At 45.6% G+C, this 27,017-nt stretch overlaps 1 protein-coding gene across 1 annotated transcript; it reads left to right on the top strand.

Moving 5' to 3' along the window:
* On the top strand, positions 1-26,744 carry CDK5RAP1 (CDK5RAP1 mitochondrial tRNA methylthiotransferase). Its single transcript, XM_075277471.1, has 14 exons — positions 1-82; positions 4,951-5,231; positions 5,329-5,432; positions 6,472-6,506; positions 7,192-7,292; positions 8,539-8,749; positions 10,462-10,582; positions 12,348-12,578; positions 12,850-12,947; positions 21,603-21,658; positions 22,166-22,296; positions 22,379-22,528; positions 25,193-25,333; positions 26,585-26,744. The coding sequence occupies exons 2-14, from the start codon at positions 4,970-4,972 to the stop codon at positions 26,663-26,665; spliced, it is 1,722 nt and encodes a 573-aa protein (XP_075133572.1). The 5' UTR covers positions 1-82; positions 4,951-4,969; the 3' UTR covers positions 26,666-26,744.
* The last annotated feature ends 273 nt before the right edge of the window (positions 26,745-27,017 follow it).

Raw genomic sequence — 27,017 nt, 5'->3', positions numbered from 1 at the left:
ACTTCCGCTAACCTCCCGGTGTATTCGCCGCAGCGTGTCCTGTGTCAGTGCCGGAGGTTGTAATGCACACTAGATAAAGCCGGTAAGGTACCGTGCAATGGCGGCAGCGTACTTTGTGATCACACTGGACAATAAAGCTTGTTTTGTTACGGGTTCCCATTTGCACCAATGCAGTTGCTTCTATAGTGTAATCAGTGCATTAGGGTGCATGCACACGATGCAGTTGTCATTCGGTATTTTGGTGCGGTTTCTTAAAGGGATTGTGCTATTAAAGACACTTCCAATAAATCATGTCATAGGGATTAAGTGTCAGCTAGCTGGGGGTCCGACTACTGGAAACCCCAACAATCGGGGGGGGGGGGGGGGGTGGCTGGAATGAAGCGTCAGTGCAACTGCGGAGGATTGGGCTCTATTCACATCTATGGGTCACCAGGACTGCAGCCTCAATGTGAATGTAGCGCCGGGCACGCAGTTGCGTTTACAGGGCGATTTTCAGGCCCCCTTGCTATCTGACACTTATTTCCTATTCCTGGGCATAGCAGGGAAGTGTCTTTAATGTCACATCCCCTTTAATGTCACATGTGCATCAGGTTATAGGATTCCCTGTAAAATTAAACTGCATGAAGTTCTAACTGCACTTTGTGAACACGCCTTTAGGTTTTCTCATTCACGTTTGTGGAAACTGCAGGGAGAGGGCGGTTATTAATAGCCGAATATCCCAGAGAGAAGCCAGGAACAGATTACCATCCCCCACCTGCCCAAACACTGTATACAGAGCCTTCCATGAGCACTGTGTGTACAGCTATGGAAGCCGCAATGATATGGGGACGCAATTGGGATTGCAGGAGCTGCTGGGTCTAGAGCGGGGCTTCAAAACCTTGAGGGAAGTTCCCCCTAGTGAGAGAAAGTCCCAACCCAGTACCCCAAAGTGGCAGTCTCTTATAAATGTGCACAAAATAAGGCTCTGCTTGGAATTTTAGTCATCAGCGCCCTCACATGTAATATAATGGCCCCTCAGTGCACCCACATGTAATATAATGGCCCCTCAGTGCACCCACATGTAATATAATGGCCCCTCAGTGCACCCACATGTAATATAATGGCCCCTCAGTGCACCCACATGTAATATAATGGCCCCTCAGTGCACCCACATGTAATATAATGGCCCCTCAGTGCACCCACATGTAATATAATGGCCCCTCAGTGCACCCACATGTAATATAATGGCCCCTCAGTGCACCCACATGTAATATAATGGCCCCTCAGTGCACCCACATGTAATATAATGGCCCCTCAGTGCACCCACATGTAATATAATGGCCCCTCAGTGCACCCACATGTAATATAATGGCCCCTCAGTGCACCCACATGTAATATAATGGCCCCTCAGTGCACCCACATGTAATATAATGGCCCCTCAGTGCACCCACATGTAATATAATGGCCCCTCAGTGCACCCACATGTAATATAATGGCCCCTCAGTGCACCCACATGTAATATAATGGCCCCTCAGTGCACCCACATGTAATATAATGGCCCCTCAGTGCACCCACATGTAATATAATGGCCCCTCAGTGCACCCACATGTAATATAATGGCCCCTCAGTGCACCCACATGTAATATAATGGCCCCTCAGTGCACCCACATGTAATATAATGGCCCCTCAGTGCACCCACATGTAATATAATGGCCCCTCAGTGCACCCACATGTAATATAATGGCCCCTCAGTGCACCCACATGTAATATAATGGCCCCTCAGTGCACCCACATGTAATATAATGGCCCCTCAGTGCACCCACATGTAATATAATGGCCCCTCAGTGCACCCACATGTAATATAATGGCCCCTCAGTGCACCCACATGTAATATAATGGCCCCTCAGTGCACCCACATGTAATATAATGGCCCCTCAGTGCACCCACATGTAATATAATGGCCCCTCAGTGCACCCACATGTAATATAATGGCCCCTCAGTGCACCCACATGTAATATAATGGCCCCTCAGTGCACCCACATGTAATATAATGGCCCCTCAGTGCACCCACATGTAATATAATGGCCCCTCAGTGCACCCACATGTAATATAATGGCCCCTCAGTGCACCCACATGTAATATAATGGCCCCTCAGTGCACCCACATGTAATATAATGGCCCCTCAGTGCACCCACATGTAATATAATGGCCCCTCAGTGCACCCACATGTAATATAATGGCCCCTCAGTGCACCCACATGTAATATAATGGCCCCTCAGTGCACCCACATGTAATATAATGGCCCCTCAGTGCACCCACATGTAATATAATGGCCCCTCAGTGCACCCACATGTAATATAATGGCCCCTCAGTGCACCCACATGTAATATAATGGCCCCTCAGTGCACCCACATGTAATATAATGGCCCCTCAGTGCACCCACATGTAATATAATGGCCCCTCAGTGCACCCACATGTAATATAATGGCCCCTCAGTGCACCCACATGTAATATAATGGCCCCTCAGTGCACCCACATGTAATATAATGGCCCCTCAGTGCACCCACATGTAATATAATGGCCCCTCAGTGCACCCACATGTAATATAATGGCCCCTCAGTGCACCCACATGTAATATAATGGCCCCTCAGTGCACCCACATGTAATATAATGGCCCCTCAGTGCACCCACATGTAATATAATGGCCCCTCAGTGCACCCACATGTAATATAATGGCCCCTCAGTGCACCCACATGTAATATAATGGCCCCTCAGTGCACCCACATGTAATATAATGGCCCCTCAGTGCACCCACATGTAATATAATGGCCCCTCAGTGCACCCACATGTAATATAATGGCCCCTCAGTGCACCCACATGTAATATAATGGCCCCTCAGTGCACCCACATGTAATATAATGGCCCCTCAGTGCACCCACATGTAATATAATGGCCCCTCAGTGCACCCACATGTAATATAATGGCCCCTCAGTGCACCCACATGTAATATAATGGCCCCTCAGTGCACCCACATGTAATATAATGGCCCCTCAGTGCACCCACATGTAATATAATGGCCCCTCAGTGCACCCACATGTAATATAATGGCCCCTCAGTGCACCCACATGTAATATAATGGCCCCTCAGTGCACCCACATGTAATATAATGGCCCCTCAGTGCACCCACATGTAATATAATGGCCCCTCAGTGCACCCACATGTAATATAATGGCCCCTCAGTGCACCCACATGTAATATAATGGCCCCTCAGTGCACCCACATGTAATATAATGGCCCCTCAGTGCACCCACATGTAATATAATGGCCCCTCAGTGCACCCACATGTAATATAATGGCCCCTCAGTGCACCCACATGTAATATAATGGCCCCTCAGTGCACCCACATGTAATATAATGGCCCCTCAGTGCACCCACATGTAATATAATGGCCCCTCAGTGCACCCACATGTAATATAATGGCCCCTCAGTGCACCCACATGTAATATAATGGCCCCTCAGTGCACCCACATGTAATATAATGGCCCCTCAGTGCACCCACATGTAATATAATGGCCCCTCAGTGCACCCACATGTAATATAATGGCCCCTCAGTGCACCCACATGTAATATAATGGCCCCTCAGTGCACCCACATGTAATATAATGGCCCCTCAGTGCACCCACATGTAATATAATGGCCCCTCAGTGCACCCACATGTAATATAATGGCCCCTCAGTGCACCCACATGTAATATAATGGCCCCTCAGTGCACCCACATGTAATATAATGGCCCCTCAGTGCACCCACATGTAATATAATGGCCCCTCAGTGCACCCACATGTAATATAATGGCCCCTCAGTGCACCCACATGTAATATAATGGCCCCTCAACACCCTCACATGTAGTAGAATGCCCCCTCAATGCACCCACATGTAGTAGAACGCCCCCCCCTCGGTGCACCCACATGCAGTAGAATGCCTCCTCAATGCAACCACATGTAATAGAATGCCGCCCTCGGTGCACCCACATGTAGTAGAATGCCCCCTCGGTGCACCCACATGTAATAGAATGCCCCCTCGGTGCACTCACATGTAATAGAATGCCCCCTCGGTGCACCCACATGTAATAGAATGCCCCCTCGGTGCACCCACATGTAATAGAATGCCCCCTCGGTGCACCCACATGTAATAGAATGCCCCCTCGGTGCACCCACATGTAGTAGAATGCCCCCTCGGTGCACCCACATGTAATAGAATGCCCCCTCGGTGCACCCACATGTAATAGAATGCCCCCTCGGTGCACCCAGTAGTAGTAGTATGCCTCCTCAGTGCCCTCACATGTAGTAGAATGCTCCCTCATGCACCCACATGGAGTAGACCGGCACCTACACCCAGTAGTGTCTAAGAAGTGACCTGCATACCTTACTCACCACTTTACTCCATGCTTACTCAGATGTGATGTGAGAACTTGGTGCCCAGAGCAGAGTAATAAGTAATTAATGCAGCTCAGCACTAATTAACGGAGACACCTGGAATTGCAATGAACGCCTCCAAAGTAAGGATGTTGTAGCGTGTCCAAGAAATGTAAAAAGAAAAAAAAAAAGTTGTTCGAACAATCTACACAAAAAAAAGTTTCAGCCCTCAAAACCGCATGTGCCAAAATAACCAACAATGTGTATGATCACAAACCAGGGAGAATGACCCAGTCGTGAAGTGGTTATACAGATGTAGCCGAGTTCACCTGGACTTCTGCAATTGGTTAAACCCGTACAGCGTGATATCTTATCACAGAAGACAACAAAAATCAATGAAAAAATCAAAATGTTTTTTTCCGGTGACTTCTCATTGGTTTATGTTGTCTTCTGTGATAAGATATCACGCTGTACGGGTTTAACCAATTGCAGAAGTCCAGGCTAAGTCGGCCACCTCTGTATATTAATTATACACATTTCTTCTTATGTCTTATCACAGGTATTGCTGCTCACTCTCCATGGAGCCCGTGAAATTATCTCGCCTACTCCGTCGGGCCAAAGTTTGGTTCTCCTGTCGCAGTTTAAGTTCCAGCATCTCACATGCTAGGACCACAGCTAGGAAGGAAGAGTTCAGGTCCAGAGTGGCTGCAGGGCCGCACCTAAAAGACTTTGTCAAGACTGTCCCAGAAAGTTCTGTCCCTTCATCTATGGAGGAAGAAGAGGAGGAGGAGGATGGTCCTCATTACATGACAGAGAGTCCCTCACCCACATATAATAAAGGTTTGGGGGTGTGATTTTGCACACTTTTTTGTTACTGCATGTACGGCTTTATCTGATTGTTCTCTATATACTTCTATGTACTATTTTTATGCTTCAGTTTACTTTGAGACCTATGGATGTCAGATGAATGTAAACGATACAGAGATCGCCTGGTCCATATTACAGAAGAGTGACTATGTCAGAGTAAATTCGGCTACAGAGGTAAGTGACAGATCTTATATGTGAACTCATACTGTGACCACCAGAGGCTTGTGACAGTCAGACACATGAGTTATGTATTGGCACATCCAGTTTATCTTAACATATAGTGTTAAAAGGATTGTTCCATTAAGGACACGTGTCCCCTATCCAAAGGTTGGGGGATAAGTCTTCGATCACTGGGGCTTTGACTGTCAGGTCCCCCATCGATTAGTAGAACAGGGGACCGAATATCTCCCACACCTCCTCCACCGGCGTGCTTCCATGACCAGCGCTCTATTCCTAGCAGTGTGACTGCTGGAGATTACAGTCCTGGCAGCCACATAGCAAGTGAACGGGTCACTGGTCAGACAGTAGTACTGCCATTTCATTCACATGGTGGAGGCATTGGATCATGAAGTTTCCTTAATGGCACAATCCCTTCAATCCTATGTGTATGACCACCACGGACGTCACATTCTCAACAGATCTCACCAAAGTGACGCTAGGTTCACACCTGCGTTCGGGTCTTAGTTTTGTGGTTTCCGTATTCTGCATGCAAGAAGACGGAAACCACAGACCGGGTGCGGCGGTGAGCGTTTTATGCTCTCCGCCGCGAAACCGTTTTTTTTAAAACCGGACACAGAGTACTGCATGTCCGACTCTGTGTCTGGGTTAAAAAACCCAGTTTTGCGGCGGAGAGCATAAAACGCTCACCGGCGCTCACGGCCGGACATCTTTCTCACCCATTCAAATGAATGGGTGAGAGAGACTCCTGCAGGTTTCCGTCTCCTGCTCTGTTTTATGCAGAAAACGGAAACCGGCAGAACGGAGACCGGGCGCAGATGTGAACGAGCCCTTAGCTAGATCCTTCAAAGGTCTGCAGATCGATATCTCATGTGTATGGCCCACTTTAGCACTCGTATCCACTTTCAAGGGGTTGTTCAGGATATACAGTTTTCTGCCACCTATTTGAAAACTGAATATCCCGGACAAGCCCTTTAAATGTCAGTTTCTTTTTGTTCCTAGTTGTACATGTTAATAGTGTTTTTCCTTCTTTTAGGCAGATATCGTACTTCTGGTCACTTGTTCTATCAGGTATTTTTGATATGTATTTGTCTTTGTACACTAACTTGCAGGATCACTAGACATTAGTTGTCTGCCATAAATTTAGTGGGATGTGGTATGGGACACTTACATCTATGTATGAGGCTATAAGGGTTATGGGGTGCTGTATATGGCCGAGCGCCGTACTTAGCTATTTCCAGCACTCCCTTAGACAGTGAATAGTGGCAGGGCCTATGCTCAGTCTGTCACTCCATCGGGATGGGAGAACCCCTTTCTCAGGATCAGTGGGGCTTTATAAAACTTATATAAAGGGGCTTTCCTATTGGGGATATGGAAGTTATTGGGAGAATTCCCCACCTATGAATCCATCTATGAGCCAGACATAGTCCATCTATGCATTGAGTACCATTCCTGCTGCATGAGACATGATATGACTGGCCAGACCTGCTGCCCATAAGCACACATTGGATTGTTGGCGTAGTACTTTGTGATAGCATATTGCTAAAAGCTGCTCATCTCAGGACATACATATTGGGGCATGAGAGAGAAAAGGTGTGGACAGACACAACTATAGGTCTGTGATGTAAGGGATTTTACTGCATGGCATAGTAATGTACTAGTGAAGTATGTCCCAGTCACACACAGAATTCATCCTACACTAGTGGGGTAGAAGGTGAAATACTGTATGTGAACTAATAATAACATTCATCTGCAGGGAGAAGGCAGAGCAGACTATTTGGAACCGTATAAAACAACTTGGTTACATGAAGCGCAAGCGGTGCAAATCCCAAGGGCCCTTGAGAATTGGTATATTGGGTATGTTATTACTTAGCTTTGATTAATATAGGTTTCTAGTAGGGCTGGGCAATTGATTGAATTTTATCTCGATTATGGTTATCGGCAGAACCAAAACTGCTATTATACTGTGCGGTCTCTTCAGATCCCAGAGTATAATGAGTGGAGGTCCAGGGGAAGTGATCAAACATAAAAACCAGTGATACTCACCTCCCCAGGGCATCTGGCGTGATTCCTGTTATTGACTGACGTCAGGTACCGCTGCGTCTTGTCATTGTCACATGGGTCATACAGCGTTGTGACGCTTGGGCCTATTCATCGCAACCCCACGTGACCCGCTGAGGGCAAACCACAGCCTCAGTGGTCCCTGGCGTCATTTAAAGACAGCAGGGAGTGACACTATTATTTTTGATCATCTCCTCTGGGCTTCTGCTTATACTCTGGGGCCTGAAGAAACCCACATTATAATATCAGCAGTTTCGTCTCAGACGTGTTCGGTCCGAACTAGACTGCAAATATTGTAGTAACTGATCTGAAACAACCGACGTGACTTTTGATGTTTGGTGTTCGGTTATTAATCGCACAATCCTAGTTCCTAGTATAATGAGGTATTAATGGGGTTCACCACTTTAGGTTACGTTTTGTAATTTTGGGAAGTAGGGATTGTGCAGATTGATCAGGGATGTATAGAGTCACATGAGCCAAAATCTCCTGACCTTGTATGAATAGGAGCGGCTTGCTGAATCTGGGGATCTGCCTTTCCAATTCAAGAAAATGCCGTGGAACTTACAATGAATATACTGTATATTGGTCAGTTATCTGATATTCTCCCTTCCCCTCCTCTCGGAATTGGTCTTGAGTTACAGATTAGTAAGGGTCTGAAACTCAGAACCCCCCCACCCATCTTCACACACCATGTGGTGACACATCGGTCTCACATCGGTCTGTTTGTAGCAAGTTATTGGGGTTAAACTGTGATACTAAGATGCGATACTACACAACACAGATGTGAACTGTGATACTACACAACCGCTATAAAATGTATGTCGCTGAGCTGGTTTTGTGTGAAGAGGTCTCAATGCTTCTTTGAACGCTGTGGCCGCCGATAGATGGGGGCCCGAGTGTTGGACAACTACCGATACTACATTCGTGGACGATTGCAAGGATAGGTCATCAATTGATAAGCCTGGAAACACCTCTAATAGACAAGTATAGCAAATAACTACATTTCCAATTGTCTAATTGAAGTGTTGTTCATTTTATGTAGGTTGTATGGCAGAGAGGTTGAAGGAGGAAATCCTAGAGCGGGAGAAGCTGGTGGATATATTGGCTGGCCCTGACGCATATAGAGATCTACCAAGACTTCTTTCTGTAGCAGAGACTGGTCAACAAGCTGCTAACGTGCTTCTTTCCTTAGACGAGACCTACGCCGATGTTATGCCGGTTCAGACATCTTCCAACAGTGTTTCCTCCTTTGTGTAAGTTTCGTCTTGGGTGAATTGATCTCAGGAATAGTCACATATTGGCAAATGTCTCTGTCTCAGTCGTCCCATAAAGCGAAGACAACCCTTCCCCCCATACTATTGTCAAGCTGCTCTTTCCCCATATGAAGGCGTATTTCTGTCAGGCTATGCTCACACCTCTGTTTCTTTTTCATTTTTCTGTATTATAGAATCAGAAAAAGAAGACATGCGTGCATTCACACAATCGCGCATGCGCACACACTGCTTTAAGCATTAGTAAATGAGATTTTTTTAGCTGTTATGTTTAGTAACATAAATTTCTACCACGGAATAACATGAGGGAATAGATCTCTTACTTGCCAGCAATAGCAGCCTTTGCTCCCTTCCCCTTCACAGACTTCAGCGCGTGTGAATACAGATTCTGTTCTTTATAAGAGACTGACTGAAGGTAAAGGGGAGGAAGGGAAGGTAGCCTGATAAGTGGAGAAAGAAGCATTTTGTCCAGTAAGACAATTTACAGAGTTTCTTATATTCATCTATAATATTCACTTTAGAAATGTTTAATAATTGGCGGTGCACTTTAAATACAGAGCACTGTATGGCAACGTATTCTAGGAGGAATTTATTAAGATGAACGATTCTTCCCCGCCAGGCACAAGACTCAATGGAATTACTTAGAGACTCCTGCCTGTTAGTAATGCTTGCTCATATAGATGCACCTCATCACAATTTGTAAGGCTTGTGATATACACTGTCTACCAATAAGTACTTGGACACCTGAGGTAGAATAGAAAACAACATTCATTCATATCCAATAGTTGGTAAAGCCTCCATGAGCGGCCATTACAGCCTGAACCCTCCGGGGCATGCTTTCCACAAGTCCTTGTATGATGCTAGTGGTATTTTATTCCATTCAGCTTGGAGAAGACAGGTAAGTTCTTTCACCGATTTTGGGCGGCTGCAGTTTCGGGGGTCTGCCAACTCAGGGCACATTCTGACAATCACCGTTCACCTTCCACTTCGTAATCACATAGGCCACTGTCTATTTTTGGTAATTCAGTTTGCTTGCTATGTCCCTTAAGAATCGACCATTTCTGTGGTACCCCACAATTACCCCTGTCTCGAAATCGGACAACTCTGCACTCGTTCCATCTTGCCTGCGACTAATGCCAATGCTGTTTCCTATTTAACGGCGGAAGGTGTGGTGTACATCACGACCGCAGATATCTTCATTTGCATGGGTGTCCAAATACTTATTTGGTAGACCGTGTATTAAATCTGGCGGATCAGGGTGATTAAACCCACCTACGCAGGGGCTGAGATGTGCCAAGTTCAGGCTTATTTTTGCCCACTTTTAATGCACATCGGTCTTAGTAAATGGGGGGCCTGTGTGGTAAATACAGTGTGGAAAGTCGCCTAATAATGTACATGTGAGACACATTACTGTAGGTCTGCTCCTACATAAGTGGCTGCCAGCTATGGTGTAACAAGTAAAGCTACTCTTATTCAAGAAAAAGGCAGTGATTGAATTCCCATAGAAGTAAATATGTAACAAACTAGACATCTAATATACAATATCAATCACATTTATTATAATATTTACATTTACATTTGGAGCTGATAACTTTTTCCAATCCGTGTTTTATAGCCCTGCATGGGTGGGGTGGGGGGGTCACAGAACCCATAACCTGTTCCTATTACGTATTTGGGATGTGCTTCTCTTCTAGCTCCATCATGCGTGGTTGTAATAATATGTGCACCTACTGCATTGTTCCATTTACACGCGGGAGGGAGAGGAGCCGACCCATCCACTCCATTTTAGAGGAAGTTCGAATGCTCTCTGGTCAGGTATGAACGCTTCCGTAAATATGATCTGAGATGCCTTGATGTCTTTCATGATGCAAGGTAAATGCAGATGTGTTGTCTTGTGCATCCAAAGATGTGTGGCACAAGATCATAAAATGTATACGTCGGATGCCATCTGTGTCACCCATACGTTTTTAGTGCATAGCAAGAGACTGAATCAGATGAAGACAATAAAGGGTATGCCTATATCCTAGCTATCTAATGTAAGCCGAACTTCCTGCTCTGTAGAGATCAATTCTCTCCCTTCATATAGATTTATGATTGCAACGATGACAATCTCATCTGCGTTTTTGCACTTCCTATTCTACTTTTCCTATCTAAAGTGCCATGTGAGTTGTGCTACATTTCAGATCATTTACACCAGTTTATTGCTATAAATGATCACAGAAATCTACGCCGGCTACAATCTGGTGCAGATTACATGATAGCTGCATGGATGAGCGTCACATTTATAAATGGAGGCCGCTGCTTCACTGGCACCAGAATAACAAAGCCAGTCATTACACCAGTCGTCATAAATATGCCCAATGAATCCTTTCTAAAAACTAGTTTCCTTTGTCCATATGACTAAATGCTGATATCTGAACCGCAGCAGATCGGTCAAGATAGCCGACCTTATATTAAAGGGATACTATCATTGGCTACCCTTTTTTTCTCCCTAGCACGTAGGAATAGCTTTAAAAAAGGCTATTCTTCTCTTACCTTTAAATGTCTTCTCTGCGCCGCCATTCGGTAGAAATCCGCGTTTTCTTCAGTATGCAAATAAGTTCTCTTGCAGCACTGGGGGAGTCCCCAATGCTGCGAGAGAACTCTCCAGTGACGCCTCTATCTTCTTCTGGAACACCTCTCCCTGTGTCTTCTTCCGTCCTGAGTTTCAATCTTCTAGGCATGCGCAGTCGGCTCTGCCATCAAGCCTCAGGCAGAGCCGACTGCGCGTGCCGGGGCCACAAGAAAATGGCCGCTTACATCAGCTTACTGTGTAAGCGGCCACAAGAAAATGGCCGCTTACACAAACTTACTGCGCAAGCGGCCATTTTCTTGTGGCCCGGACATACGCAGTCGGCTCTGCCTGAGGCTCGATGCCAGAGCCGACTGCGCATGCCTAGAAGATTGAAACTCAGTTCGGAAGAAGACACAGGGAGAGGTGTTCCAGAAGAAGATAGAGGCGTCACTGGAGAGTTCTCTCGCAGCATTGGGGACTCCCCCAGTGCTGCAAGAGAACTTATTTGCATACCGAAGAAAACACGGATTTCTACTGAACAGTAGCGCGAAGAAGACATCTAAAGGTAGGAGAGGAGTAGCCTTTCTTAAAGCTATTCCTACGTGTTAGGGAGAAAAAAAGGGTAGCCAATGATAAGATCCTTTAAAGTAGAAACTGTGGGGAAAAAAAAACGAGATTCTGATGCCTGTTTTATTAAGAAGTCCTAAAGCATCTTTTTCTTAGCACTTCGAATTTTGCTGCTCCTCTGTTATTCCTCTTACAAATGTATGATTAAATTGACCACCAGTTGTGGGTGTCCCTGCAGTTTGACACTGTCCATTCAATACTGTATTGTGCAGAGACCCCTATGACAAGGTGAATGGTAGTAGTAGTTTTGGAAAACATATAGTACACTTCATGTAAGATTCAATAGCAAAGTATCTATATTAGGCTTAATTTCTAATAGGCATATTTGTGTTGCCAAATGTCTTTACCGTACCTGGAAATTGTAAACCTTGTGTTTAATCCATGTTTATTCTCTTACAGGGGATTAAGGAGGTGACACTACTGGGTCAGAACGTCAATAGCTACCTTGACACATCTTCCGTTCAGTTTCCCACTACTAATACGTCACACCTTAGTCGTGGCTTCAGCACAATCTACAAACCAAGAAAGGGAGGACTCGGGTTTGCGGATCTTCTGGATCAGGTTTCCAGAATAGACCCAGAAATGAGAATCCGCTTTACATCTCCACATCCTAAAGATTTCCCTGATGAGGTTGGTTTTGAGAAGCGATACGAGTGCCAGGCAAATAAAATTGAAAGGTAGCTAAGCTGCAGTACATGGTATGGCCACTACATGGGAGTGGAGCTGGCTGGTCGGCTGCTACAGACAGCTGATTGTGGGGGCGCCGGGTGTTTGACCCCTACTGATCTGATATTGATGGCCTCTCATTTTTTGTGGAACACATTGAATTACTTAATGGCTCCATTTAATATTGGGAATCTAGAAAAATAATTCATCAAATGATGTTTTTTCTCTTTGTAAGGTTCTTCATTTAATACGAGAGCGACAGAACATCTGCAAACAAATCCACATCCCAGCTCAAAGTGGAAGCAACAGAGTTCTGGAGGCCATGCGTCGTGGGTAAGTCCTATTTCCACCCCCTGTATTTCTATGTATTTTTAATAAAGGGGTTATACACGGAGTACCAAAGCTTAACCCTCCACTGGTTACACTTCTGTTACTGGTTTATAGCCCATTCCCCTGAGCCCAATTCATTACATTTGTGAAAAGGCTGTGGAGAAGGCCTGAACTCTGGTCCTCCAGTCTTCCCTGCCACTGATCCTAGTCTATGACATCACAGACTCAAAATGCAGAATTCAGCTTCAGGGGTCCATGATGTACATTAGTGATAAAGCTAAACTAGTTAAGCTTTATTACTGACCAGATCACCCCTTTAGTGGAGTATAGATGTCACATGTACACCTTACACTTACTGAATTTTTCCCAGGTTGCAAACTGAAGGTAAATTACAGAACTGACTGCCACCCCTTAGGGCGGGTTCACACATGTGCCCGGTCTCCGCTTTAGCCAATCCGGCGGGTTTCCGTCTTCTGCCCCGAGACAGTGGACAGGGGACGGAAAACCGGCGGTCAGTTTTCAAACGCATTCACTTGAATGGGTTTGCAAAGGTGACTGCCCGTGTGTGTCCTCTGCCTGTCCGCGGTGAAACAGGTTTTTTTAGCCAGACACAAAGTCGGACATGCAGGACTTTGTGTCCATTTAAAAAAAAAAAGGATATTTCATATCTTATCGGACAGTGCTGTGGGGCTACTGGGGAAAATCTTGTTGATGGGGTTTCTTTAATACCTTCAGGACTGGGCCAACTTCTGTTTTTGCAATTCTACTTTTTACTCCCCATCTGTCAAGTGCCTTTGTGTGAATTTATTCGTATGAGGCTTTATTTTTTGCGGGACCAGTTGTAATGATAATACTTAGTTATATAGTTTTTGTTATGTTTAAATCCCTTTAAAAAGTATGAAATAATTTCCTATGCATTACCACATTCTGGCACCTATGATTTTTCTTATATATGCCATCCAACATATAAGCAAATTTTCACTACACCGCATACGGCTGATCTTAGGTACAATGCACCATAAAAGAATACAATTGTGCACATTAGACACCTGCACAGAGCATCTGTAAGGATTGGAGTCAGGGTCAGGCAGTGCAAAGTGACACAGCTGGAAAGCAACACTGTGCAGCTAATGACAAAAGGGGTCGCAGGCCCTGCGGCTATAACTATGCTGTAATATCTGAGATGAGGCAGACCAATGCACTTCCTAATTGAAGTGCGCCTACCACGGCTCCTAACCTTCTATCTGGCGGCTAGGATAAGGGGAGAGGAGGCCCTGAAAGTGCTAGGGACTGGAGTCACGGGGTCACACCTAAACAGAAAGCACAGTGTAACTGCAATGCAAAACAAAAGACTAAACAGCATGGAACCAGGGAGGACCACAAGTCCCAGCAAGACACAGAAGAGAAGGCGAGGTCAGACGAGCAAGAGGTCGAACCAGGAGATATAATAAAGGTACCAAATCAAAAGACAAGGGATAGCCAAAAATACAAGCCGGGTAAATAAACCAAGAAAACAGACAAAAGACGAACAGACAGGAATCTGACTGAGCAGGGGGACCAGGAAACACAAAGTGAATGGCTGGCAAGGATCCATGCCTGGGTGGGGTTTAAATAGCAGCAGAGAACACACCTGATGGCTAACGGCATGGAGACTGAAGGCAAGGAAAAGATTAACCCTTAATGACCTAAGCACACCCAATAGAACTCCTAACACGTCTCCCAGGGAGACGCCGCGCAGCAAGGAGACCGCGGCGACTCCGTATCCTGACAGTACCCCCCCTTTGAGGAGGGGCCTCCGGACCCTCAAGAGGACCCCCTGGCTTAGTAGGGTAAGAACGGAAAAACTTCTCCACCAATCTAGGAGCGTGAAGGTCTCTGGCTGCCACCCAAACACACTCCTCTGGTCCATACCCCTTCCAATGTATGAGGAACTGAAGGGAATTCCGCACTCTGCGTGAATCAATGACCCATTCCACCTCATACTCTAGTTCCCCCTGAACGATCACTGGTTCGGGTGGGGAACGAGTGACCATTGCCGGAACATACTTTTTGAGTAGGGACTTATGAAAAACTGGGTGAATATGGAGGGACCTAGGAAGTGATAATTTGAATGACACAGGGTTGATTATTTCAGAAATGGGATATGGACCAATAAAACGCAGGGCAAATTTAGTAGATGGAACATGAAGTTGGAGATTTTTAGTGGATAACCAGACCTTGTCACCCACCGCAAAGTCAGGTCCAGGGCGGCGCTTTCTGTTGGCGAAATTGACTTGATTAGCCTGGGCTTTTCTCAGCGATGCCAGGCTTTCAGCCCATACAGTACAGAGAGATTTAGCAACGTCCTCTACTGAGAAAAAGGCGAATTCATTTCCTGAGGAGAATCTGGGGTGAAAACCATAGTTAATGTGGAAAGGAGACGACCGAGTCGAGGCGTTGACATGATTATTTAGTGCAAATTCAGCCATGGGCAAATATTCACTCCATTTATCTTGGCAATCACACAAAGCACCTCAAATACTGTTCCAAAGATTGATTCAATCTCTCTGTTTGACCGTTAGTCTCTGGGTGGAAGGCTGAGGAGAAAGAAAGAGAGACTCCCAATCTGTTACAAAAAGCTTTCCAAAACCTGGACACAAACTGTACGCCCCTGTCCGATACCACATTTGAAGGGATACCATGCAGACGTAAAATGTGACGGATAAACAACCAGGCCAACAATTTAGCTGAAGGCAATAAAGTGGGACATCTTAGAAAAACGATCTACTACAACCCAAATTACCGATTTCCCTTTAGAGGAAGGGAGATCAGTAATAAAATCCATGGAGATGTGTGACCAGGGTCTATTGGGTAGCGGGAGTGGATGTAAAAGACCCGCTGGAAGTTGATGGGGCACCTTAGATCTGGCACAGGTCTCGCAAGAATGAACAAACTTTTTAACATCCCGTTGCCAAGATGGCCACCAATACGTACGTGATAACAGATTCCCAGTACCAGTAATGCCTGGATGACCTGCCAGAACAGAGGAGTGGATCTCCTCTAAGAGCTCCAAGCGGAGGTGGCTAGGGACAAACGATTTACCTGGTGGTAGCGCACTAGGGGCCGCATCCTGAGTGTTGAGAATACGGGTTTCAAGATCCGAGGTCAAAACTGCCATTACCACCCCAGGAGCAAGTATATTTTCAGGTTCCCCATCAGAACTACCACTAAGACCAAAACTTCTAGACAAGGCATCTGCCTTAGTATTCCTTGAGCCGGGACGGTAGGTAATTACAAAGTGGAACCTAGTGAAAAATAGAGCCCACCTGGCTTGACAGGGATTTAATCTTTTTGCCTTGTCTAAATATAATAAGTTTTTGTGGTCAGTTAGTACAGTAATTTTATGTCTGGCCCCTTCCAGGAAGTGTCTCCACTCTTCAAAGGCCCACTTTATCGCCAGAAGCTCTCTATTGCCAACATCATAATTGGCCTCGGTAGTGGAGAACCTCCTGGAAAAGTAGGCGATAGGTTGGAGGTTGGTAAATGGTTCAGTGCCCTGAGACAGAATGGCTCCTACACCTGCTTCTGAAGCGTCAACCTCTACAATAAAGGGCAATTCAGGATCAGGATGGACCAGGACTGGGGTAGAAGTAAAGAGTTGTTTTAAGGTGGCGAACGCTACCTCCGTCTCTGGTGTCCAGGAGGCCGGATCCGCCCCCTTTTTGGTCAAATCGGTGAGAGGTTTAACAATAGAAGAAAAATTTTGGATAAATTTTCGGTAATAGTTGGCGAAACCTAGAAACCTTTGAACTTCTTTTAAGGTAGTAGGTTTCTCCCATTCAAGTACTGCAGATACATTTCTGGGATCCATACCAATGGTACCAGGAGTAAGGATGTACCCCAAATCTCCTGGACTCCAAATTGACACTTGGATAACTTAGCACAGAGGTGGTTTTGACGTAGCCTAAGAAGAACCTCTTTTACATGTTGCTGATGTGACTCCCAGTCCGGTGAGAATATGAGGATGTCATCTAAATAAATTACTAGATATCTACCTAACAGATCCCTAAAAATGTCATTCACAAAACGTTGAAATACCGCCGGAGCATTGCTCAAACCAAAAGGCATAACTAGGTATTCAAAATGACCTTCAGGGGTATTAAATGCGGTTTTCCACTCATCCCCGTCTCTTATCCAAATCAAGTTGTAAGCTCTGCGGAGGTCAATTTTAGAAAACCATCGAGCCCCCACCACCTGGTTAAAAAGATCCGGGATGAGTGGCAGAGGATGTTGGTCTTTGACTGTAATTTTATTCAATTCCCTGTAGTCAATACAAGGTCGGAGGCCACCATCTTTTTTTTCAACGAAGAAAAACCCCGCCCCCACAGGAGAAACTGAAGGTCGGATATGTCCTTTAGATAGGCTCTCTTTAATGTACTGGTGCATGGACTCGCACTCTGGAGCTGAAAGGTTAAAAATGCGACCTTTGGGTAGTTTAGCTCCAGGAACCAAATCAATTGCGCAGTCATAAGGTCGATGTGGAAGCAAGGCCTCCGCACTGAGCTCGTCAAAGGCGTCTTTGAACTCGGTAATAAATTCCGGAATTTTGATATCATTTTTGATAGTACAAACAGTATTAATATGAGAAGTACAGGAATCTCCCCATCTAACCAACTCCGAAGTTTCCCAATCAAACACTGGATTATGTACACGCAACCAGGGTAAACCAAGAATAACGTCTGCAGCCAGTTTTCTCATAACAAAAAATGACACTTTTTCAACATGTAAACTGCCGACAATAAACTGCACCTCAGCAGTACGGGCTAATATTTTCCCTTCAGACAAAGGGGTTAGATCTGCTCCAGATACCTGAAATGGGTATTTCAAGGGAATTAATTCAATTCCTAGAGCTTGCGCCACCACTTCATGGATGAAGTTCATGGCGGCACCTGAATCTACCATCGCCTGACATGCAAGTTTTATTACCATTAACAAGAATAGCAGGGAGTAAACATTTCTCAATATTATTAGGAGGTACCTGTGTGCCTGAGTGACCCTCCCGGAAATCACTCAGGCATTGGCGTTTCCCGGCGGTGGTTTAGGTCTGGTTGGACAGTTTCTCAGGATATGTCCAGGCTTGCCGCAATACAGACACAGAGCGTTTTCTAGGCGATACTTTCTCCTGGAGGCGGTTGTGGACCCCAATATCATTGGTTCTTCTTCAGGAATAGAACAAGAGGTAGGAACAGCAGAAGGAGGTATAGGTTCCGAAAGGACAGACCAGGATTTAGCTGAGGACCCAGGTTTGCTTAATTTCTCTCTACGCCTTTCCCTAAGCCTCCTATCAATAGAAATAGCCAAGGACATAAAGTCTCCTAGATTTTCAGGGACTGGATGACTTACTAGAGCATCTTTTACAGAATCAGATAAGCCTTGTCTAAAAAGGGTTAACAAAGGTCTGTCTGTCCACCCTGACTGAGAGCTCCACTGACGAAACTCCGTAGAATAGTCTTCGGCAGTTCTAACTCCCTGCTGAATAAACAACAGATGAGACTCGGCTAAGGCAACTCTATTAGGGTCATCATAAATCTGACCTAATGTTTGAAAAAACTTTTTTAACGAATTCCATTCAGGAGCTCCAGCAGGTAGAGCCAAGGCCCAGTCTTGTGGTGACCCTCGTAGAAGGGACACCACCAGCGCCACCTGCTCTGCTTCAGAAGAAAGGAAATTAAAACGAAAAAATAAACAGCAAGATTCCCGAAATGTTCGGAATCTGTCTGGTTTACCGTCAAAACGGTCAGGCAAGAGCATTTTAGGATCCTGACGGGTATTCAATATAGGAAGAACTGGCGTTTGAATAGAAGAACCTGCAGCGGCTGATGCTGGATCAGGCAAAGCCTCCAGACGCTGCGAGACTTGGTTAATTAACCCAGCCATGCCCTGCACCTGCCTTGACAGTTCGTCCAGTCGGTCAGTTACGGAGTGTTCGGCATCCATACTAAACCGCCGGGCGGCCTGTCTAGGGTAAGGGCCAGCCATTATGTAAGGATTGGAGTCAGGGTCAGGCAGTGCAAAGTGACACAGCTGGGAAAGCAACACTGTGCAACTGTTATGGTCTCGGGATCCTTGACCACGGACTGGCCCCTGACTGATAACTTCTCAGTCCAGTAAGGAAAAACACACCAAAAGAAAACAAAATCGGAAGTATGAGCAGTTTGGACTTCTAGTTTGGATCCTCCTACACCCTGCCTCTCACAACTAGAAGTAGCCGTGGGCCCGACTAACTTGCCTGAATGGGCACGAGCACAGCCGGAGAAGTAGCTAACCTACCAAGGGAAATAGAGCCCCTGTCTAGCTTCACGTTTACGAAGGAGAGGCAGATACAGAAAAAGCCCCCCACGGATAATCCGTCCAGACGCGGACTAACGGTGAACATGAGAACACAAAAGCATAGGAAGAGAATAAACGTGAAACACAGAATAACTGAACTAAGCAAGGGATAGGGAAAAACAGAACTTAGGATCACACACAAAAAACCCCTACCAAAATTCCAAACTTCCAAACAGAAAAATACCTAGGGCTCGCTGCGCCCGGAACACTATGTCTGGATACAAGCTCAATACTTAGCGAACCAGTCCTGTGTGAACAGGAGCAAGAAACTGGATGGGCCAGGATGCAGATGGTAGCAGCTTCAGACAACAGACATTCACTGAGAACAGGAACAGACGTTTAAGACTGGCCTCAGATAGCATGTACAACAGCCTTATATACTGAAGAGAAGACCTCGCCCATGGCCTGTAAAGTATTCAGCACTGCAGAGAACTTAACCCCTTCAGAGGCCAAGACACACCAGGCACTGATCCACCAGGCCACTCACCACGTGAACCACGCCCGAGTGCCAGAGCAGAAACAGCATGTCTGGTGTGAACATTCCCCTGCCGTGCATCAGGTGATTCACGCGCTGAATGCCGTCCGGACACTCTGCGCCTGAACCTAACAGGCCGAGACTGCTGAGACTGGGTCATAACAGCAACTAATGACAAAAGGGGTCGCAGGCCCTGCAGCTATAACTATGCTGTAATATCTGAGATGAGGCAGACCAATGCACTTTCTAATTGAAGTGCGCCTACCACGGCTCCTAACCTTCTATCCGGCGGCTAGGATAAGGGGAGAGGAGGCCCTGAAAGTCCTAGGGACTGGAGTCACGGGGTCACACCTAAACAGAAAGCACAGTGTAAATGCAATGCAAAACAAAAGACTAAACAGCATGGAACCAGGGAGGACCACAAGTCCCAGCAAGACACAGAAGAGAAGGCGAGGTCAGACGAGCAAGAGGTCAAGCCAGGAGATATAATAAAGGTACCAAATCAAAAGACAAGGGATAGTGAAAAATACAAGCCGGGTAAATAAACCAAGAAAACAGACAAAAGACGAACAGACAGGAATCTGACTGAGCAGAGGACCAGGAAACACAAAGTGAATGGCTGGCAGGGATCCATGCCTGGGTGGGGTTTAAATAGCAGCAGAGAACACACCTGATGGCTAACGGCATGGAGACTGAAGGCAAGGAAAAGATTAACCCTTAATGACCTAAGCACATCCAATAGAACTCCTAACACGTCTCCCAGGGAGATGCCGCGCAGCAAGGAGACTGCGGCGACTCCGTATCCTGACAGCATCACAGCATTAGAGAGACAATACCTGGTGCACGTATATGGACTAGGGGAGCAATTGTCTAATCGGTGTGGGGAAGGGAACTCAGTAGAAGCAGTGGTGCGGACCCAACCGGTCAGAGACAGGGACACAATTATTGCTGCAAAAAACGGTTTATCTAAAAATAAATAAATAACCCTTTACGTCAGGCACAGGATAAGAAAACTAAAATCCAGCCTTAACTTCAGGCAAAGAGCAAAACAAAATCCTGCTCGTCCGAGCTCTAGATAAACAGTAACAAAAACTAGCTGTACGTGTGGCAAAGTAGCACAGTATCGTCTCACCAGACTCTCAGGACAGACCCAGGCACTTCCCCTCTTCCTAGGATCAGCCCTGAAGTGCAGGCTCTTCAGCTTTTTATGGCCCAGTAACAGGCCTGGGACCCACACCTGGGCTGCAGCTTATTCAAGATCCGCCCTGGACCACACATACAAGGGGCTGAAATACGAAACTTCTCCAAAAAGTCCTTTACAGCGTCCATGACCACTTCATGCGAAGGAAAACGACGTCCGAGGGAGCCAAATCAGGGGAATGGGGTGGGTGCTGTAGCACTTGGAAACCATGAGAGTGAATTGCAGCTTTTGACTGAAAAATCACTGCTGGCTTTGCCAATATCTCCATTTCCATATTTCAGTTTCACTACCTAACTTTAAAATGCAATACCTGAAACAAAAAAAATCTAACTAAATCCGGATTGCTCACGAGTCCTTTTAAATAAGTAAATAACATATTGCATTGCAAAGCAAGACCATGTGAAAAAGAGTTCATGGGTGGGCAACAAACTTTTCTGGTGCCCCTCGTATATCGGGAATCTGGGGGAGGTATACCGTGACTCCGGCGCTCTGGCTGTCACCTTCTCACATAGGGTATAAAGTTCCGATTTCTAATCATTCCTATTTCTGTAAATTCTCTCTAATTGTATGAATTCTTCTTGAACTATTCACACGCATCTGGTTTGTCCCACAGTTACACCAGAGAAGCTTACTTGGATCTTGTACAAAATATCAGAGAGCACATCCCAGGTTTGTGGCCGTCTACACTTGTGATTTTATGTTTTCCGTGTAATCCATTTTCTCCACTCATTTCACACAAAGGGGTCTATAGGGCCCAATAGGCAAATGACCTTACTCAGGTCAGAACTTTGGGGGAGATTTACTAAGCAAGATGAGTTGTGGTGCCTGATGTGCTATTTAAGCTCTGTAATGTGGGGATTGTCAGGCAGGGGGCGTGATTCAGAGCTCCAATCAGAGGCAGCCAGTGTCAGAGCTCAGAATCCACACCCCTTGTCTGCTCCTGCCTGACCCCGCCCACCTGACAGTACAGAGTCTAAATAGCATATCAGGCACCAAAACTAACAGCACTTTTTACTCAGGAACGGTGGGGGTTAGAGAAAAAAATCCATCATTGCCAGAATCATCATCATCTATTAAATGATGTAAAGAACCGGACCTGTTGGAGGTGGTGAAGATTCCCTTAAACATTTAATATTTTTAGTAGTATTATAATGGGTGTGTATCTCCCCTTATCAGGTGTCAGTCTCAGCAGTGATTTTATAACCGGCTTCTGCCAAGAAACAGAGGAAGACCACCAGCAGACCTTGTCCCTGTTACGTGACGTATCTTATAACTCAGCTTTTCTGTTTGCGTACAGCATGAGGAAGGTGACTTGATGTATTTTTGATGGCTTTTAGTATCTGCATACTGTTTAGACAATTTATGAATGAAAACCTCTCTTTGTATCAGAAAACAAGAGCCTTTCACCGGCTGATTGATGATGTCCCCCCTGAAGTGAAGAGGAGGCGACTGGAGGAACTGATAGCAGTCTTCAGGGAAGAGGCAGAAGAGCTCAGCCAGAAAGCAGTGGGCAGTACGCAGCTTGTCCTTGTGGAAGGAGTGAGTATCTGCTGTTAGTCCTAATAAATATCCCGCATTAGTGACTGTAGATAGTATAGTACATGCTGATATGTCACTAATAGGGTTCGATGACCTTTTAACCCCTTCCCGACATCTGCCGTACTAATGCAGCGGATGCCAGGTGTTTAAAGATGGCGGCTACTCGGGAACCGGGTGGCCACCATAGCCACCGGGTGTCTGCTGTTTTATACAGCAGACACCTGGCACGAAAGTCCACGTGGGTGCCGCCATTTTCCCAATGATCACCGACACCCACGTTGTCATGACAGCTGGCAGCCTTGTGAAGGCTCTCCAGCCTGTCATTCATAAGTTCTATTGCAGGCTACTCTATGTAGCCTGCAATAGAACTGCTGGTATTTTGCAATGCATTTGGGGGGGGGGGTCTAAACAAATGCAAAAAAACAAAAAAAATTAAAAGTTCAAATCCTCCTCCTTTCCCAAGGACACATACAAAAGTACTTAACTCCTTAAGGACCAGGCCATTTTTCGGTTTCACATTTTCGTTTTTCCCTCCCCACATTTCAAGAGCCCTAACTTTTTCACTTTTCAGTTCACAGAGTCACATGATGGCTTATTGTTTGCAGGACAAATCGTACTTTGTCATGGCACCATTCAATATGCTGTGCAATGTACTGGGAAGCTAAAAAAAAATTCAGAATGAGGTGTAATTGGAGAAAAAATGCATTTGCGCCAATTTCATAAAACATGTTACCTGTATTCTGCGGGTCAGTACGAACACGGCAATACCAAATTTATACAGTGTATGTAATGTTTTGATACCTTTTAAAAACTTTTCAAATAGAAAAAAAAAAATGATGTCGCTATGGACACCTGTAGCTTTTTCATATTTACGTATATGGAGCTGGGCGCAGCGTCATTTTATGCGGGACAAGGCAGGAGCCTTTTAGAGACCGAGTGCCCAAACTGCAACCCAGAACCCACTAATGTATCGCAAAGTGTCAACACGGCAATTTAATCTTAATACACTGCGGATCCACAATTGCAGACAATTACGAACCCACAAATTACAGTTGTGTGAATGGAGCTTTACACATGTTTCAATAATACAACTTTATACTGGAAGGTAAAGGAATCTGCATTTAGGACTTTGAAGAATTAATGTTCACTATTTACATCACACAGGATTTGTTTTATAGTGTCCGTGTAATGTTATTACAGCCTGTACTAATATCATGTCTGCTATAAAACAGATACTGTGTGATATAAATAGTGAGGGGACTCCACACAGTACAATCTGCCCCACAGTGGCCCACACACTGTGCAATCTGCCGCACAGTGGCCCCCATACAGTACAATCTGCCCCACAGTGGCCCCCACACAGTACAATCTGCCCCGCAATGGCCCCCACACAGTATTATAGGCTCCATAGTATGCTTCCCCCCCACACACACAGTATTATAGACTCCATAGTATGCTTCCCCCCCACACAAACACAATATTATAGGCTCCATAGTATCCTTCCCTCCCACACACACACAGTATTATAGGCTCCATAGTATGCTTCCCCCCCCCACACACACAGTATTATAGGCTCCATAGTATGCTTCCCCCCCCACACACACAGTATTATAGGCTCCATAGTATGCTTCCCCCCCACACAGTATTATATGCTCCACAGTAGCCACCTACACAGTATTATATGCTCCACAGTAGCCTCCCCTTCCTCCCTACACACACACAGACACACACACGCACACAGTATTATACTTACCTGAAGTTCCATGAAGAGCCGCGGGGCGTCCTCCTTGTTCTGGCTGTAGGCATTGATGACTTACGTCATTGCGCCCTCGTCGGGGCAGAGGTCACACTCTACTGTCAGTGTAAGTCGCGGTCCTGTGGACTACACTGCCACCTTTCAACTGCATGTTCATTTGCACATACAGCTGAAATCAGCGATCGCTCACTAATGGGGATTCCTGTACCAGATTCCACGTTAGTGAGCAATCTGGGCGATGACGCGCATGTGAGCAGAGAGGGCTGTGTGTGTCCTCTCGGGCATGCATGCCATAGGTTCGCCGTCAAGGGCCTATATCATACACTGCAGAGCTGATCTGGGACCTCTAGGACTGGCGCTTATAGAGCATCATGGGGTTAGTTTTCCTGTGACCCGGTGTTTATTAAGTTAAAAGGTGTTTAGTCAGATGAGCTTAGTCACTGGTCTGGGCGGTGAGGATATTGGGTTTGGATTTTGACCAGTTTTCAGCTAATCCACTGTGGCAGTGTCATACCCCTATATAGCCTGCCTCTGTGTAGTGTTCCTCCAGTGTACTGCTATGTATAGTGTTATGTTTTGTACCACATCCAGTCCAAGTTCCATTTGCATCTCGGATCTTGAAAGCCACAATGAATTCATGCAAAAAATCTTTTGGAAAATGTCCTCGTTATTAAAGGTTTTGCTAGTCTCTGGGCATCAGATGGTTGTCTCTGCAGGTGCCCTGCCCAGCCAGTCCATGCTTGATATCAGCTTGGTCAGGTGAAGGTGACTGCCGCCCCTTTTCAGTTACACATATGAAAATATTTTCTAAAATGGGAATACCTCTATATTACAGATGTGTATTTTCTTCCATCTTGTATACTGTTACATTACTACTATTGTGTACGCTATTTTCCTTGTCTCTCCAGGTTAGTAAGCGTTCATCCTCCGAGCTGTGCGGAAGGAATGATGGAAACACCAGAGTGGTTTTCCCTGATCTTCCCCTGGCAAGCGGTTCATCATCAGAGGACGATGTCAGAGCCAAACCGGGGGACTATGTGTTAGTGAAGGTATATTATTTGGATTCTTGCTTATAGCAACAAAGTAACTTTGCAGCCATGTTTGAGATTGTTCTTACTGCTGAGAATGTCATTGTCTAGGGGCCACACGGTGGCTCAGTGGTTAGCACTGCAGCCTTGCAGCGCTGGAGTCCTGGTGTTCAAATCCCACCCAAGGGCAAAAAACCATCTGCAAGGAGTTTGTATGTTCTCCCCGTGTTTGCATGGATTTCCATCCCATATTCCAAAAAAGACATAATGATAGGGAAAAATGTACATTGTGAGCTCTATGTGGGGCTCACAATCTACATTTAAAAAAAAAAGAATGTCATAGTCTATTCTGCACATTATAAATAGATATAAAGGGACAACATATGGGGCCATTAAGTTTACTCACCTCTCCCCGATCCCCTCCCGCTGCTCTGGTCCAGGTACTGCTGATTCCCGACAGGCAGGAAATGCTTAGAGATGCTGAGACGATCTCTGCCTGGAATGGTGACCCGTCCTCAGCCAGAGATTCTCAGAGTGAGCATCCTCAAGCATGTCTTGCGAGTCAGGAGTGACTTGGATGAAGTCCCGAGGAGCAGCGAACCACATGCAAACCAGGCAGTCTGGCGGGTGTGTTCATGCCCCGGGTGAAATGAACAGCTCTGCTGCCAAGGCTGCACTTAGATACAAAATAGGTAGATTCACTATGTCACTAACCATTCCTATAACAGCATATAAGTGGTTTAGTCGTGGTAGACTCTCTTAAGGGGGTTGTCCAGTCACAGCAAGTTACCTCCTATGCAAAGGATAACGGATAACTTTGCTGATCATTGTGGGTCCAACCATTGGGACCCCGACTGATCCCAAGAACCATGGTGGTTTGTGCCACAATTTGGAATTACTTGTCAGTTGCCGTCCCATTCATTTCAGTCGGTCCATCGAAGGTAGCCGTAACAGAGCTCAACTATCTCCTGCAGTCCCATTTTGCCACTCCATTCAGAACTGGGCTGAAAAGCAAACTGGTTCTCATGATTGGTGGGGGTCTCAGTGGTCAGACCTCAGTGATCAGCAAGACACCCTCTATACTTTGCTGTGACTGGAATACCCCTTTAAATCCTTTTCGGGTGCAGGTACACTAATTTACTTGCTTTGCTTTACTTACTTTACAACTCACTTACTGAGATTTTTGCAATTCTCTGCCATATCAGAGATTTGCATCCAAAATTTTAGAAGATGTAACCCTTGTTTTTTGTTTTTGTTGTTGTTATTTTACAGATTATTTCATCTAGTTCACAGAGCCTAAGGGGGAGACCTGTTGGTCTAGGAAGCCTTCAGTCATCACGAGCCTATTCCTGACTGTAGGACTTTGACACCAAAGGAATCTTCATTTTATAAATTTATTTTACAAAATTTGCTGCTGGATTAAAATCTTCTTAATACCTCCAAGATCTTTATGAGATCAAGTGTCTCTTAATACTGTACAGAATCGCTTCAGTACTATCTGAAATGTACTTATTTAGCAGCAGGTGCTGTAAGTCCTTTAGGCTGAGGCCCTACGTTGTGGAAATGCGGCTTTTTTTTGTTGCAGATTTTGTTGCAGTTTTTTGATCCAAAGCCAGGAATGGCTGCAAAGGGAATGGGAAGTATATAGGAAGCTCTTATATGTCTATCTTCAGCTCAATACACTCCTGGTTTTTTGCTCAAAAAA

Source organism: Leptodactylus fuscus, chromosome 6 (assembly GCF_031893055.1).
Source record: "Leptodactylus fuscus isolate aLepFus1 chromosome 6, aLepFus1.hap2, whole genome shotgun sequence".
NCBI lineage: Eukaryota > Metazoa > Chordata > Amphibia > Anura > Leptodactylidae > Leptodactylus > Leptodactylus fuscus.
The sequence above is the reverse complement of the archived record's forward strand: the minus strand, read 5'-3'. Positions and strand labels throughout refer to the sequence as shown.